The sequence below is a fragment of the Furipterus horrens genome, unplaced genomic scaffold (assembly GCF_987537825.1).
Source record: "Furipterus horrens unplaced genomic scaffold, mFurHor1.1.pri manual_scaffold_9, whole genome shotgun sequence".
Classification (NCBI taxonomy): domain Eukaryota; kingdom Metazoa; phylum Chordata; class Mammalia; order Chiroptera; family Furipteridae; genus Furipterus; species Furipterus horrens.
The window spans coordinates 93,381,437-93,398,997 of record NW_028327179.1 but is presented as its reverse complement, the minus strand read 5'-3'; the positions used below and the strand labels follow the sequence as shown (position 1 = coordinate 93,398,997).

The window sequence follows — 17,561 nt, the reverse complement described above, 5'->3', positions numbered from 1 at the left end:
GAGAGAGAGAGAGAAAGAGAGAGAGAGAGACATGGATTTGAGAGAGAAATGTTGGTCGATTGCTTCCGATACTCATCCTGACTGGGGATTGAACCCTCAACCTTATGGTGCACAGGGTGATGCTCCAAACAACTGGGTCACCTGGCCAGGGCAATATCAATTCACTTTAAAAACTTTATTTACTTCCTTCAAGCTATAATACTGCTGTACAGGTGTTTTATTGCTTGCATAGAACTTAGTTAAGTACCCTATAAAACAATTCTGAGTTTTTAATCATAGCTTTTGAATTATATTTTAATTCATATAAAAATCTTCCTTTTGTTGTAAGTTATGAGGAATTACAAATTAATGGAGGCAGGAGGTTGCTTGAGACCATTCTGGGACCCTCGTCCATGATGTCCTGGGACCAGTGTTCCTTCTCACCACAGCGGGTAGCAAGGCTTCCTATGACTGTCCCAAGTCATCTGGCATTTTCAGGATCCACCGCGCATCGGAAGCGCAGCAAAGACCATTGTTTCAGTTTCCATCAGTTCGGGGTTGCGCTTTATTTCCTTCCCAGCTGACTGTTTTGGGGAGCTGGCGAGACCGTAATGTGTACGCTCACACCGCGCACAGACGCTTTCGAGATGACTTACTCAGATGTTACCGTGTTCACAGTCATTGCAACTTTAGAATAAGTCACAGCATTGCCACTCGCTGGGAAGGGAGGAGGGAGGAGGGACACACTTTCCCTGACTGAAGCCTCTATTGCGCTGCCTTTGCTGTGGTCGGACGTGTTTCCTCTCTCCTCTGTATCCAGAATGTGCCAAGGAGGCCAAGACTGCCAAGTGCTGAGTGTTCTCTTTGTGCTCTCCATAGGTTGCACGTGTGCAAGGGGCTGATTTTTTGAGAACGTAGAATTTCATTCATATGCATTCCACAGATTCCAAATTCTAGAATGTCACAAAGGAACCTAGCCAACATCTACCTTGGCACGTGCTAAGGAGCTTGCAAAGCAAATCACATTTTGAACGTGATTACAGGGCGACTATTTCGACTACCTGGAACACCCAAGTTTTTCAAGTAATTAGGGAGCATCCATTTATAAAATGATTGAGCTTATAAATTATAATTCTTATCTTTTCATTAAGGCAGATTCCCAGAGGCTTCTTTGAGGTAAAATTTTATAAACTTAGTTGAGGTGACTAGTCATTTAGTCATCCACTCAACCCATGTTTACTAAGTACCTGTGAAGGGTTAGGCGTTGGGATAGGATGAGGAAGAGACGCATGTGACCCTGTCTCACAAGATATTAACGTGGGTCACAGCCACTAATAATAAGGCAGTGTGACTGCACTTACCTACAGATGATGAAATAATATTTCTTTTAAAATGTTCTATTGCTCGTGCATTTCAGTAATTCAGATCACCTTTTCCTCTGTCATTCTCCTTTGTTGACATTGCCTTATACTGTAATTTTTATCATTTTTTGTTTTTTTATATTTAAAGAGAAAGAGGTTTTAATCCAAAGTCCCTACTTGCCTTAAGGCAGGATTCACAGAGCATTAATCTCTGTATGGCCATTATATTTCCCATTGGCCATTATTATACAGGTAGTTTTTTTTTAATGTGCAAGGCATAGTAAATAGTAAAAATACATAAATATATATTATATATAAATTGGGGTATGTGTGTGCACATATATTCATATATATGACAAGTTTGTACATGTACACATATGTCATATGTACATAGTGTATATTACATGTATATGACAAATAACAAACCCCTCTTTTCAGCCCTTTAGAACGGCTGGGCTCTGGGCAGTTTTCTGTGCATTCCCTCCTTCTTCCGTTGCAGTTGGTGACTTTTAGAGCGAGGATTCGTGACCACAGTTGGGAGGGGTGGGGCGTGGACAGGGGCCAGTCACAGCCCTGCAGCTCTGGGGTCCCCCGGCTGACAGACAGCACAGGGGGCGGGCCCTTCCTTCCTTTGCCCCCTTTGTGCTCCTGCCACTGGGAGCCTTCTGCCACCCTGATCTTTCTACCATCCTGGAGGAAAGGGACCTCACCTTTAGGTGTCAGTTGCTTACTGGGCTATCCTTTGTGACATTTGCTGTCACTTTGTAAGACTGGGTTAGCGAGGCCAGCCTATCTGGTGAAGAAGCTAATGATCTCCTTTCAGGTCTGGTGCCTGCAATTTGAGAAGCTGCCAGCAGATGCGTGGTGGGGCCTGGCCACTTGTATCACCCAGACAGGCAGGGGCAGAAAGCAGACAGCTGTGCCTTCTCGCAGAGGGAGACAATGTTCATTCACAGTTACACACATCATTTCTAATCGCTTGGGGCAACAAATGAATGCTATTCAAGTGGAGAAGAACTACCAGGACTTCATAGCATTGGTGTGCATTCCTTAGATCAAATACCAACTGGCATTTCTTACTGCTTTGCTTGAGTCTGTTGTATTTTTACATTGGGGAGAAACCTTCATAATTTTCAGTTTCACTTGAGGTTTCAAATTTCAGGCTTTTGTTTGAACACAGTTTCTGCACGCTCTCACTCCTTCTCTTAGCCTGTGATCCATTTAATTTAAAGCAGCGTCCACAGGACCCAGAGGTGACTGTGGCTTAACAGAGGGACATCAGTGATCTCTGCGTCTAACTAGCTCTGTAGAGATCTTTCGTCTGTGCGGCCCCTCTTCATCTCTTTCTCTCCCTCTCTTTTTTGCCTTCTTAAAATTAAAGTTCATCAGGATTATTTCTACTATAATACTCATTAAAGAAAATCCTTATTACAGAAAATATAAGAAATTGGAGAAAGTCACCCATTATACCAAGATTTAGTGTTTTAACATTTTGTTTATTTTAAAATTTATTGCTTTTTCTTTTTTCCCTAGAGAGAGAGGAAGGTGGGAGAGAGAAAAACATTGGTTTGTTGTTCCACTTATTTATGCATTCACTGGTTCTTGTATGTGCCCTGACTGGGGCTCAAACCTGCAACCCTGGCGTATTGGGATGACACTCTACCCACCTGAGCCCCCCAGCCAGGGCTGTTAACATTTTAAATAGTTTCTCGTCTATCTTTTTTCTACGCATTTAAAATTTTTTCTCTTTTACAGTTCTGATTACTTTTAAAAATTCATGGCGGTAAAATATACATGCCATACATTTACCCTTTTAATCATTAAAAAATATTAACTTATTAAAAAAATGTATCCTTTTAACCAGTTTTTAGTATACTCTTTATCTCTTTTTAAAATAGGAATGAATTCCCTCCAGGCAGCAGCTTTTTCTTCTCATGCCTCTTCAACCTGATTTTCTTTCTGCATGGGATCAGAAAACCCACAAGCGCTCCTTGTTTATCAGCACATGCCTGTGTGTCCACAGTCCCCTTGTCCTTAGCATGCTTTCCTTGGCAACTACATTGATCTTGTTCCAAATGGGAATGGAAGTTCAGAGCTGCTGTAAGCTCTATAAAGTACAGTTGACTGAGCAACTTCAGGTTCCTTCTGCCTTGACCCTTTCTTACTAAAGACTTTGAAATCTCTTTAGACAAAACAGGGCACTGTTTGACACAAAGTATCCTAATGATTTCCATACCTTTTCATACCTTTTCTGTAACTTTTAATGAAGCCAAAGGAGACAATATTAAATGTAGATAATTTAAGCTCCAGTAGGAACATTTTAAGTCCTGTGTCACAAAGTAGGGATGTGTTTTTGTTCAGGGGCCCATCTGTGGATTCTTTAAGGGTTAATCCATATTTTTGGTTATTTGTTCTTTCTTTTTTTTCTTTTTTTCTTTTAAGATTTTATTTACTTTTAGAGAGAGGGGAAGGCAGGAAGCAGGAGAGGGAGAGAAACATCAATGTGCAAGGTAAACATTGATCGGTTGCCTCTTGTGCGCCCCTAACCAGGGACCTGGCCCGCAACCCTGACGTGTGCCCTGACTGGGAATCGAACTGGCGACCTTCCAGTTTGCGGGATGATGCCAAACCCACTGAACTGTACTGGTCAGGGCTTAGTTCCTGTTTCTTTAGGATGGCTTTATAGATTTACTTTCCGGCTTTCCCCTTGTTCCAGGGCCACCACCGCCGAGTTCAGGGAACGAGCAGCACTCCTCCGCCTCCATCTTTGAGCATGTGGACAGGATCTCCCGCTCCTCGGAGGCCAGTCGGCGAGTCCCCAGTAAGATCCAGCTGATCGCCATGCAGCCCCTCCCCGCGCCCCCAGTTCCCCACTCCGCACTGGCCGACCGCGTGGCGGAAACCAACAAAATTAACAAAGAGGTATGGGTTTTTATGAGAAAGCATGTGAGCACGAAAGCTCACATGCTGATTTGGTTAGTGCTTGAAAATGAAAGTTAAAGTGTCAAAAGATTGCAAAAGGTACGAGCTGCAGACAGGTATTTTCATTTTTAAATTTAAAATTATACTCAGTTTGTTTGTTTTTTTTTTAAATAGAGCAGGTACTGTTCAGGGACACCATTAGGTGTATTGGCAGATATGCAGAAAAGAAGCCCAGGACTGCTATCCTGAGAGGTCCCACTTTGGCCTGTGGCTGGTTTTGGGAGCTTGAATTTCTAAAAGAAGCTCATCATGTGCAGAACAGAGCGGCTCACTGGGCTGAAACTGTGCAGCCAATATGATTTGTGTTAAATATCTGCTTTCCTTCTGAGAGTTTGGGGTTTGGGTACACGCACACCAGGCAGAGCATGCCTTTGCGACCAGCTCCCATGAACACCCTGGGCCTTGAGTCTCGGAGGAGTTCCCCTGGTGACGGATTTCGCACGTGTAGTCACAACTCATTGCTGGAGGAATTAAGCACATGCCATGTGATCCCACCAGGAGAGGACTCTCGGAAGCTTATGCCTGGTCTCCTTTGGCTGATTTTGCTTTGTATCCTTTTGCTGTCGTAACTGTGGCTAAAGGCTGAGGCCTGTGAGTTTTCCTAGTGAATCAGTGAACCTGGGGTGGTCTTAGAACCGTACTAGACTTTGTGATGCCTCACAGATCTGCTCTGGCTCCAAGGATCTAGATAATCCCTAGGAAAACCCTATTCCAGTGAATCCTGGAAGAGTGAGTTGGATCTGCTTCCCTCCTAAGATGTTGGGAACCAGAAGGCTGGGCCAGGTCGCTGTTAACTTGAACTTGGGAGATTTGCCTGGGGCTGGACAATGAGTGGGGGGAATGCCATTTAGGAATGCACATAAGGCAGCTTCATGCCTGTCTGTTTCCTGCCTCTAAGAAACACCTGCTGCTCTTTGAGTTCTGCCAGGCTGACGTAATGAGCAACTGGTGCAGTCGAGCCCCTATTCCCGCTTTAAAGATGATCTTCTAGGAGTCTTAGCAACAGTTCTTAGAGTTTCTCCTAGCCACGCCTCTTGGACTCCTTGCCAAAGAAGGTGACCGTGGCCTGGGCCATGGCTTCAGGGTGGTGGGTGCTGTCCCTTCTCACCAATGCTCAGGAGCCCTAGCCCTGTGTGGCCCAGTCCTAGCCTAGACCCGTCTCCGTCAGAGTCATGTTGCATGTGCTTGGTACCTGCTTTATGTAAACACCTGCAATGGATTCTCCATCTGGTGAAAGAAGGAAGAGAATGTGCTCACCAGGTCTGTGGCCTTGCAACTTGATAGCATGCATCTCTATTTCTTTCTTCTACTTAAAAAAAAAAAAGTAGTATTTGATGCATATGTATGCCTATAAGTAATATATACTAATTATAAAGCATAATAATGAAGTCAAAACCCAACTTAAGAGCTAGGACATTATCAATACTGTTGCACCAACCTATATCCTTTAGGCATTGAAGTTGAAATTAAAAAAAAAAAGAATTAGCTCTTTTTTAAAAAATAGACTTTGTTTATTTTTCGAGAGAGGGAAAGGGAGGGAGAAAGAGACGCAGAGAAACAACGATCAGTTGCATTTTTTTTATGTGTCCCAACCGGGGATGGAACCCACAACCCAGGCATGTGCCCTGACTGGAATTGAATTGGTGCCTGTCGCTTTGTGGGATGGTGTCCAACCAACTGAGCCACACTGGTCAGGACTGAATTGAAGTGTTTTCTTAGGAGGAGGTTCTGGTGCAAATTCCTAGCATATCTTGATTCTCCAGTGAGGACCTCATATATTTAAAAGAACAATTAGATCCTGGTAGAGTTAAGAGGGGCTTTCTTAATTCTCCTGCTGGCAAGTTTCCAAGAACCTCATGCAACTGACTGTCCTTCTCAAACAGTCTCAAAGAAGTATGTGGCTTTTGGTCCACTGCGGCACAACCAGGAACGTTCCATTTTATCTTGGCCTGTGGTTGGCTCTCTCCCCTGAGTCAGATTCCCAGTCTGCACTTCGCCACAGCACAACAGACCTGCCCCTGCATTCGGTCACCTCATTGCCCCCAAGCATTCACCTACCTTCCTGTTCCTGGCCCTCCACAGGGTCGTGCCTGCATCTCACACCCTCTTCCCATACCCTCCCCCTCTTCAGATCCTACACGCTCTTTCAGAGCTAGCTCAGGCCGCACAGAACCAGTGATGATACGTTTCCATGCACAGGGATCCTCTCTTTGGTGGGGGTGGTATGCGTCTCAGGTCAGAGGACTTGTTTTGGTGACAACTAGATAATTATCAGTAAATGGGTGTTCTGTTGTATAATGCAAGTAATGTTTTCAAATCTTGTTAAAAGCCTCTGAAGTAGTGATTGTTGGGTATGGAAAATATTTATTCACAGGGCATATTATATGTAGTTGTCTGTGACCCTTAGTATTGTCAAAGTTGTCATGGCCCATCTCCCAGGTTGGAGTTCTCTTTGCTTGCTTTCGGGGCCAAGACCACAGCCTTCCCCTCACACACACCTGGCAAGTTTGGGGTCACAGCCCCGATGGCACATCCCCTACACCTTGTGTGGGTGTGCCGGCCTATGTCACCCCCTTTGGGGCTGTCCAGGGGGCAAGGAACATGGCAGAAAGGCCTTCCCAAAATGCTTTCTGAGCCTCTGTCCCAGAGACCTCTGGGCACACTCATTGTGTCTGGGTCCGCCCATCTTGCCCCCCAGATTCAGACGGCACTGCGGCACAAGTCAGAGATCGAGCACCACCGGAACAAGATCCGGCTCCGTGCCAAGCGCCGCGGCCACTACGAATTCCCGGTGGTGGACGACCTGTCGTCGGGCGACACGCGGGAGCGACACCGGGTGTACCGCAGGGCACAGATGCAGATCGACAAGATCCTGGACCCCACGGCCAGCGTGCCCTCGGTGTTCATAGAGCCCAGGAAAAGGTGGGGGTCCCAGGGCAGAGCTGGCTGCCTCTGCCCTTAGGGCTGCAGTGGGAGGGCCTGCCCGTCTTTATGGGAAAAGTCTCAGAAAATGAGGCTGTGTAGACTACTGGGGTGGCTTTGACCTTGCACAGGGGGCTACCTGTGTGCAGGCTACCTGTGGGCTTCCTGTTCCTCCTGGCCTCAGAGTGTTCCCCTGGATTATTGTCTCCGGGAAGTCAGCCTTCCAAAATGCTGCCCACCCTTCCCTTCCCTTCCCTTCCCAGACCCGCCTCTGCCTGGCTTCCTGGCCCCCCATCTCTTCTCAGCTGGCTCAGCCCCAGTATCCTCACCTCCTAGGCTGGTCGCCTGGGCCGGTGTGGGCGGATGTGTCATTCCCGGTCCCACAGCCTCCCTTGCAGTTCTGGGTCTTACCGTCCCCTTTGCCTGTCACACTCCTGTCCCCTAACACAGATGTATTTTCTTAAACACGTTCTCAGTTATGTCTTTCTCTGCTGAAAATCTGTGCTAGCTGGTTCTGTGTGCTACCTGTGTACCTGTAGTGGGCAGGGTCACCTGTCACCACACAGTCGCATAGACAGACCTGCAGCTCCATTAGCCGGTAGCCTCATGGCCCCCAAACCTTCATATTTCTGGCCATTGGTATGGCTGTGCCTACACCTCTCAGCCTCTTCCCACATCCCTCCCTGTCTGCAGACCTAGGTGCTCAAGACCCAGCTCAGGCCCATGTAGCCAGCGATGAATCAATACAGTATTCCCTCACTTATCACAGGTATTGTGTTCTAGACCCCCGCCCCCCGCGAAGTAGGAACCTTACATTTATTCTACCCTCTTAAACCTATGTAACTTTAACAACATACGTATACAGGACCACAAAATCCCTCAGTATAGTGAAAAATCCGTGATAATTAAATATAATATTTAAAAAAATCCCGCGATACAGTGAGGCTATGATAAGTGAACCGCGATATAGCGAGGGACTCCTGTACCTTACACTGACTGTACATGTTTCTGATGTTTCATAAGTAACATCATGAGCCTGTATTGCCTCGGACTATTCTCTGTTGTTCCTTATGTTACTGTAGTCTGCCCAGGTAGACAGTGAGCTTCCTTGGAGCCAAGACTGTGTCTTACACATTGTTTTTATCCTGTGAGCCATTTACTACAGTGGCCGGCATGTCATGAGCGCTCCGAAAATGCTTAGTGTTTAGTTGATAAGCCAGTGGCAGGAAGGTTTATTTCCTGTGAAGGTAACCGCTCTTTTCTCCCCTGGCAGCTCGCGGCTCAAACGCTCTCCTAAGCCGCGCCGGAAACAGCAGGTCAACGGCTGCCCGGGAGATGCAGAGAAGGACAGGCTCATCACCACAGACAGCGACGGCACTTACAAAAGGCCCCCCGGCGTCCACAACTCTGCTTACATCGGCTGCCCCGTGCGTAATGCGGACCCTTCCTCCTGGAATCGCTGTGGGGGTGGCTCTGCGGGAGAGAAGCGTGCTGCCCTGGGTGGTGGTGGTACCCAGGGGCGGGCGCTCCCGGCCGCCTGGGTGGGGAGGCGCGTGGGACAGCGGAGGGAGCGCGCCGCTCAGTGGAGGGAGGATGGAGCTCATATAAACCAGGGTGCTGCCGGGGGAGCCCTCGGGCAACATACCCCCTGGTTTTCCTTTCTGTGTGCGAGCTCGCTCCTCTTAGGGTTCAGCACGGGCACTTCTCCAGGTTAATTGGAACACAGGGAAAACCATCCAGAAGGTTTTTTTTAAAAGTTCCTCTGTGTTTCTTGGCGATTGGAGCGATATTTAGGGCTTTATCCCTCCCTCTGTGTCTGGAGTGCTAAAGAGGTATTGCATTTGCTAATAATATGTATAGTTTATTTTAATAATGGGAGAAAGAGCTTACTGAAAGTTAAGACATAGAGAATTAAACTTTTCTTTCAAATAGAAAGGGCACAGAGTTGCTTGAAGCGTAAAGGCAGACATTGATAGCATTAAGACACACACAGATCCCATTGAGTAGGGAAGAAAGGGCCAGCTTCCCTGAGGGGGCCGTGGGAGGTACAGAGGCAAAGTGCAGCCCCCACACCCCCAGGCAGGGAGCGCCAGATGAGGCCACCTGCAGCCTGGCACGGGGGCGGGACCCTGTCTTGTTGCGATAGACCCCTTCCTGTCCCGGGGGCCAGCTGGCACAGCCATCCTTGTTGAGAGGAAAATGAGCAAAATCGCTTCCTTAGAAAAGGGGGTACATGATCCTGTGAGGCAGAGCTTATGCAACCAGCCATTTATTTTATCTCCTAAATTGCACTAATGACTAACAATGCCAGACACCAGATATCATCACATAAATGTGCCAAATGTCAGCTATAGTGGAAATGCGGTCACCTGCAAGAACCAGGCTTTTCCTTGGGTGCTCATGTATTTCTAGGGTCCTCACGGCTCACCTAGCCCACTATCCTGGCTCCCGAGGACGGGAGTGATTCCCGGGGGCTGGCAGGCCAACGGATCAGCTTGCCCTGCTCCGCAGTAGAGGCCATGGAGTCAGCTCTGTGCTCTGGGAAGGAAGCCCTAAGGCTGGGGCACCATTATGGGCAGTTCTTACAGCAGATGGCGTTCTTGTGCTGCCGCTGGTGGGCAGGCAGGTGGCAGGGCCTCTGTGGTGTTTGGTTTGACCTTGGGGGAGGCCTGTCCCCTTGGCTCCCCCAGAAAGTCCTGCCGTGATGCCAGCAAATAGAGGAAGGAGGAGCTTTCTCCCCGCGTCCCGTCCCTAACCAGCAGGGCTCACTTTCTCAAAGAAAATTAGCCGGGGAGCCTTTTCAGTCCCAGGGTTTTTTCCATTTTTAAATTTTTATTTTTAGTAGCCCTGAGCGCCGTCACCCGGCGCCACTGAGCACGTGCAGGGACTCACCCGTCTTCCCTTGTCCTCTCCGTCCTGCCTTCATCCGTGACCCTAATCAGGCCTCTGCCCTGGTGGCCTGGCCCATCCTTTTTCTCCTTGCCATTTTTTTTCCAGAAAGCGCAGACGTTTCTCCTTCAGCTGGTAGAATGAAGCCCTCCCCTTGAGTTTGCCACCTCATCTCCAACGGCTCTAATTTTCAAAGATTTACTTACTAAACGGAGTATCTTCCTCTGTGGACTTACTTTCTCTCCCTAAAAATTCTGAAACACGTATTTTCAAAGATAATGTCTTTTTCAGAACTCACTTTCTCTTGGGTAGTAGTTCATCTTCAAGACTATACTAGACATGGGTGTTTTTGAATTATCTTGAGTTTTACATTTTACCCCTCAAAATGGCATCTCCTTGAGAGCTCGGTTCTCCTGAAGTGAAAAAAAGAATTCTTGGATTCCTTATAACTAAGGTTACCATTATAAGCCAGGCCTCGGCAAACTATGGCCCGCAGGCCAAATCCAGCCAGCTGCCTGTGTTTGTTAACAAAGTTTTATTAGAACATGGCCATGCCCATTCATTTGCATCTTATCTATGGCTGCTCTTCCAACCAGGGCAGAGTTGAGTTCGTTGCGCCAGACACTATGTGATTCTGAAAGCCTAAAATACTTCCTGTCTGGTCCTTTGCAGAAAACGTTTGTCAACCCCTGACATAATTCGTCATTCAAACCAGACTCTCGGGAGAGTGAAAGGAAACACTATTAAGTGTTAGTTATATTATTTATTATATAGGGACCACAGGCATAGACTGAGATTGCCGTGGCCCAACCAGGGTGTACGATCACTCTCTTATAACTACCCACGAAGGATTGCAGAATAAGCACCGGAATACGTCATTGCTGGTGACTGAAGGTAAAGAAGGTTCACGTGTATTTCTGAAGAATGACAGGCGAAGATGTATCTGTGCAAAGGAAACAACCTGAGTATGACAGAGGCATCAGCCTGCGGTTCAGGCGACTGGAATTCAGCTCCAACTGGGGACTCTCAGAGAAGTGCCCATGTCTGTAGATTCCTGTTTTTCATTTTTTATTAAGTATCACCTGCCTGTGAAACGCTGTGCAGGGTGTCGAGATGCAGACCACGAAGACGACCCATCTGGGCCTGCAAGTTCTGAGAGTCTCGCCTGTGCAAGGAGGAGGCATCAGGAAGAAAGAACATGAGGCTCTAACATGTGGTTCTGGGCCTTCTTGGCAAGATTCACGGGGCCAGTGGGAACCCAAGGGAACTGTCCTTCCCACCTTCAGAACATACCTCTCTTGCTATAAAATTAAAGCTTCTCTCACGTGATGACTGCTAAGGGCGAGATTGGCAGTGGCTGTAGTTCTGGACTCTCCTCGGGTGTGTGATCTTATCCCCCCCACTCCCCGTGGCATCCCATTTTGGGACTGTGGCTGTGTATGTGGCCACGCCACTCGCTTCCTTGTAACACAGTTACCTTGTCAGCCACTGGAACCACCGCCAGGAACACTGTTTCTGTCTCTGGAGAGACCCTCTACCTTGCCAGTAGGATGTGCTTCCAGACACGCTTTCCCAGTTCTCCACCAGGAGCTGCTGAGCACACGGCTCCCTGGCTGCTCCTCGAGAAAAACCAATCATGGGGGAAGATAAGGAACAAAGAGTTGCTTCAGTGCTATGTCATAAACCAGAGACCCCTTTGGGGCCCAGAAGTTTTACTTAGGTTTCCTGGATGACTAACGTCACTTAGTAGAACCTCTACTGGGATATTGCGATAGTGGAGAAATAAACATACAGGACCAGGGGCAGGGGAGAGGGGAGAGCACCTGCCCCATCTCAGGAGTGCAGTTGGAACCTCGGATTCTGCCAAGAGAGTCTAGAAATCTGAGTTTTAATAAGACATTTTCAGGTTTCTAGAATAGTGGCTAAGTAGGTTTTTAAGAATTCTGTGTGGGCCAAGCAAAACAGGTCTGTGGGCTGTCTGTGGGTTTGCCAGGTTGTAGAACAGTTTTCTGTCTGTTTGGAGTTACTCAGCTCCTGCCCTGAAGCGTTGGATGCTGGCGTGAATAATACCTGGTCATCTCTTGGACAAACCATAATCAGTAGGAAGCGTTTTCCTGACCGTTGGCTGAGAGTAAGGATGTGTCAATGGAATAAGTTTTTCTTGGTGAGGGACTTGTCGATCCACTCAGATTTGGGACTGTCTTCCTTGGGCCCTTGAGCAGGGTGATCCCGCCAGCTGAGCTAACCCGGGGGCCAGCAGGGCGAGCAAAGGACTGCAGATAAAAGACATCCACCCTTCCTCGCAGAGGGCCCCGGGTCACCAGCCCGTCCTGCAGAACCTCTCTTCTTCCTTCCGTGTCAGTTGGGGTGACCGGGATGTTTGGGCGTCCGGAGCCACTGAGACCTTGAAGGCCTCTTTCTCCGTTGGTTTCCTGCTTTGTCTCTTACAGTGTATCTAAGTGTATATAATGACAATGTTTTGTTCATAAGAAACTAACAGAAAATAAGATTAAAAAAAACAAATCCTAATTGTTACTTATACCCCTGCCTCTTAGATGGTAGGTACGGAAGATAATTTAAACCTTTGTTGATGACTTGTAATCCAGAGATACCTGCATTTTAAAAACAGTTTCTGAATAAATAATACTATTTATTGTTGTAAACAGTTGTCGTAATAGGCATTACAATTACTTACACACAGAGTTGAAATATGGTGGTGACTTTGAACTCTTGAGGGTGTGCAGGGCTCTTTATTCCTATTGTTAATAGTCAGTAGACTGCTTTAGTTTTTGGTTTCTGTGTCTATGGAAACTTGACCAGCTATTTTAGTAAGGAGACCCTGAGGCATCAGTTTTGGTTACTGAGGGGCTTTTGATGAAAATGTATACTTCCCGGCACTCTGCTGCATTTCAGATCGTTCCATGAGGTTTGCCAGATAAATGATTATTGACTGTTTTTCCTTTACTCCTTTATTCCTGATTCAGACTTTTTTTGCATCCTTGAGCGCTAACACACTTTCCTCAGCTGTCAGCTTTGTGTGTGTGTGCCTTTTAAGAAATTCTTGTTGTTTTACAGTTGTCCCAGTTTTCCCCTCATTGCCCGGCCCTGCCCTGCCCTGCCCTCCCTCAGCTGTCATCTTAGTAGTTCCTGTGGGAAACGTCTCCCTCAATGTCAGTTCCATTCTGTCCCTGAATAGAGTCTGTTTTCAGGCCGCCACCGACTCTCGTGTCTGATCCTTCCTTTCTTGCTGCGTCTCTCCCTGTAGTCTGACCCAGACCTCCCGGCAGACGCTCAAACGCCGTCTTCTGCTGAGCTCGGCCGGTACCCAGGCCTGCCCTTCCCGGCTCCCCAGTACGTCCCACCCCAGCCGTCCATCGAGGAGGCGCGCCAGACCATGCACTCCCTCCTGGACGACGCTTTTGCCCTGGTGGTCCCCAGCAGCCAGCCCGCCAACGCTGCAGCTGCAGGCCCTGGGGTCCCAGCCGGCCTGCCCATGAACAGCACCCCTTCCCGGGAAGAGAGACGAGCCACCCAGTGGGGGTCCTTCTACAGCCCGGCTCAGACGGCCAGCAACCCATGCAGCGTAAGTACGGGCCTTCTAGCACTCTCTAGCCTGGGGCTTTGTCGCTTCCACCCCTCAAAGTCCTCCCACCGCATTCCACGCCGGTGGAGCTACGGCCATCTTGCACCAAGATTATTAGAAGAACTTCCCATTGTCTCCCTGCCTCTGGTCTTGAGAGGTGGATGTCGGGGTGGTGGCTGACAAGGGAAATGCTGTTTAGTGGTGTTGGTCAGGGCAGCGTGCTGACAGGTGAACACAGATGAACCCTCTGGGTGGCAGGAGGTCTTGGAATGCAGAGGAAGACCTACCGGGAGCCTCTTCCCTTGACTGCTCACTTTTTTCTTTTTCTTTTTATTATTTTTTTCAATTATAGTTTACATTCAATATTATTTTGTATTAGTTTCAGGTCTACAGCATAGTGGTTGGACAATGATATCCTTCACAAAGTGTTTCCTCTGATATTTTCAGTACCCACCTGGCACCACGCAGTTATTACCATATTATTATGTTCCCTCTGCTGTACTTTACGTCCCCATGACTGTTTTGTAACTACCAATCTGTACTTCTCAATCCCTCCACTTTTATCACCCAGTCCCCCCAGCCCCGCCCACCCCCCTCGGGCAACCATCAGTCTGTTCTCTGTATCTATGAGTCTATTTCTGTGTTGTAGGTTTGTTTATATTGTTCATTAGATTCCACATGTGAGATCATATGGTATTTGTCTTTCTCTGACTGGCTTATTTCACTTGGCATAATACCTTCTAGATCCATCCACGCTATGGGAAATGGTAAGATTTCATTATTCTTTATGGCCAAGTGATATGTCCCTGTGTAAATGTGCCACAGCTTTTTTATCCACTCATCTACTGATGGACACTTGGCTGCTTCCATATCTTGGCTGCTGTAAGTAACGCTGCAATAAACATAGGGGTGCTTATGTTCTTTTGAATTCGTGTTTTGAGTTCTCACTTTCTGACATGAACTTGTTTGCTGCTGGCCTCTACATGTCACCTCGCTCTGCTCCCAGTGCTCCTCATGTTGTTCTGTGACGACATCTGTGGCCACCTACCTGTCCCCCTTTTCTTATATATACGTCGTGTGCCTGATCTGCTAGGAAGCCTAAATAGTTCTTGGCACTTAATAAGTTTTCATTTCCCACTCTGAATAACCAGTGTTCAATTTATCTTCAGATTCAGCTCTTTCATTCCATTCAGGAAAACTTGATTTTACTTCTGAAATAATTGTCTTACTCTGTTCCTTTTATTGGAGCCAAGGATAGCAGTTATCTTCGCTGGCCTCTCTTTGTCTGATTTCTCTGTCTACCACTTAATCTCGAATTGCTTTAGCTACTTTATCCTTTTTTCTCTGCCTCTCGGCCTTCATTATGATGGTCACGGGCCTTTTCTCTGACATCAATTTGATTTTAAGCTGCGTCCATACTTCCCCTGCTGGTTGGTTTCTTAGAGTCATAGTGGCATTATTTTGGCCACAGTCTATGGTCTCCCATTTCAGGTCATTTTGTTGTTTTATCAGCTCATCGTTAAACTTAAAAAAAAAAAAAAAAAATGGAATTACCATTTTTTATGGCTCAAAGTGGTTGTAGAGAATCTGACGGTTACTTGTATTTTCTCCCAGATTGGGGTGTCTTTTATATGTGTTTATTGTTTGAAACCAGCATTTGTTTGTTTGCTCGCTTGTTTATTGGCTGTAGTGTGTGCGCAGAGTTGTTCTCTTTTTTGTGGTCTTGGCAGCTAAGACAGGCAGGTCTTTCCTAGCTTCACTTTGATTTGCTAGCATGTGGGTAAATTCACCTTTGTATTTTTCTTACCTTATTGGGGACCTACTTCATGCTTGAGGATCGCTTTCCATCCATGTTTCTGTAGCCTGACCTCATGGAGGATGGGGAAGGGCAGGGCCTCTTTGCTCTGCTGTCTCCTCAGTGGTCTTGCAGTACCTGCACTGTCCTACCCGGCCCCCCCCACCCAGCTGGAGTGTACTGCGCCCCGGTGAGCTCTGTTCCTTCCTCATCAGACTCACGACGTGAAAGATGGGGCAAGACTTGGAGGTCCTTCCTGCTTCTCCTGACGTCCTGGGGTCCTTCGAGGGATGTCTCATACCTGGGCTTTTCCTTAATTCCTCCCTTCCTTCCTTTTCCAGTCCTGCCCGTCAGTCCCTCGGTCACCTGCTTTCCAAATGGGAAGGTCGTTCTGCAAACTCTGGGCCTGGGGTTAGAAGCCACATTGTGTTTCCAGAGTCTTTTGTTTTTTCCCTTGGCCTCCTCTTTTCTCAGCTTATGGCACGATCCTGCTCCGTTTACCATATGGTTTTTGCTGATGAATTTTAGCAGCAATTTTTGACAGATTTGTGTTGTTCCCTGCTCATTGTTCATCGGTGTCAGAGATGAATGATTCTGTGCTAATGCCTTAATCTGCCGCCTCAACTAACAATTCAAGCCTGTAGCAAGGTTTTTATAAATGCTCTTATTGCACGCTTTTCTCATCGTGGATGTTCTTATCCTTATGTATTTTGATGAGAATGATAGTAGTCTAATGTAGTGGAAAATGAGAATCATCAGTTGTATCTGTGCATGTCCAATATAATTTCAGCGTGTTCATAGATTGGTCATGAAGGTACTGTCTGTTGCCAGGAGGAACCTGATCGCCCTTTATTTGCTTATTCTGACCACACTAAAAACTACAGGAGTGTGGGTTTCCAGGTGCCGTCAGTTACCCCGTGAACCTCTCCTTAACCATCTGGTGACATTTTTGCTCCTTTTTGCGAGCTTAAGGGTGTTATTTATGCATTGGCAAGTCAGACTGCTTGATAGGCAGTAGTTCTGCTTTTCTGAGTAGAGTTAACCTCCCTGAACTAGTCCTTGAAGTAGCAGGTATGGATACCCAAGCTAAGACATTTACAGGCAGGCCCATGCCACACCCATTAACCATTTGACTTACCTTTCTTGCTCTGTTCGACTGGACTTCAAAAGCAGGGATGCATTACAATGCCGTTTGTGTTGACATAGCTGATTAAAACCTTAAAATTCTATGTTGTCCCCCAAACTGTTACACAGGTGTGACCCATTTAAAGTAAATGCCTGCCATTCTGTCTGTGGCATTATTTTAAAAAAAAAAACCTTTTCACTGGGGCACACAGTGTCTAGAAAAATAACCTTTTCTGACTACAGTGGAGTTGAAATGCCTAGCACCATAGTAATAAAACAAAGAATAGACATCTGTTCTTCACTGTTTTCCTTTTAGTTTATCTCTTATTAGACCTCCCGAAATCCTGACAGGTAATCTTCTAAGCCTTGATCTTTCTTTGTTTTGTTTTGCATGTGAATATGCTTTAAAAATCCAAACTACTGTGAATAATTTCTTCCCAGTCTCAGATTTCCCTTTAATTATTTAGAAAGGGAATAGAAGCTCCTTTTCCGTGTATTCCTCCCTTCCATACTCCCCTTTGGCCTATCTTGTCTCAGCTGGGAATTCTGCAGGGTTGTAATCTCTCTCTCTCTCTTTCCTTCTGCCAAGGGAATGGGGACAGGAAGGGTCAGAAGGTGAAGCAGTCAGAGCACAGTTTCATATCTAATGCCGCCTTTGGAGCTATATGAGATGTGAAGCTCATTCTGTCCTTGGCCTAAGGAAATAGGTCCAGGGAAGCTGAGTAGCTTGGCCAGTCTGACTCCAGAGCATCTACATTTTCAAGATGAAAGAAATGGAATTAAGGATGAAAGTCAGGTGTTGGGAACCATGGGCAGTGGAGTACGGTAGTAGAATCATGGTCTTTGGAGTCAGACAAATTTGGAGGTAGTCATTGAACTTTTCTGTGAGCTGGTTTCAACTGCAAGACAGAGGTAGTGAGCACTG

General features: G+C 46.9%; 1 protein-coding gene across 1 annotated transcript in view; it reads left to right on the top strand.

The window, feature by feature from the left end:
- The window catches only part of KIAA1549 (KIAA1549 ortholog), a 116,794-nt gene that overhangs the window by 84,810 nt on the left and 14,423 nt on the right, over positions 1–17,561 (top strand). The window contains exons 13-16 of the mRNA XM_090286815.1: positions 4,057–4,262; positions 7,021–7,244; positions 8,518–8,671; positions 13,399–13,716. Of these exons, the coding sequence (XP_090142941.1) occupies positions 4,057–4,262; positions 7,021–7,244; positions 8,518–8,671; positions 13,399–13,716 (902 nt within the window). The remainder of the gene's footprint in view (positions 1–4,056; positions 4,263–7,020; positions 7,245–8,517; positions 8,672–13,398; positions 13,717–17,561) is intronic.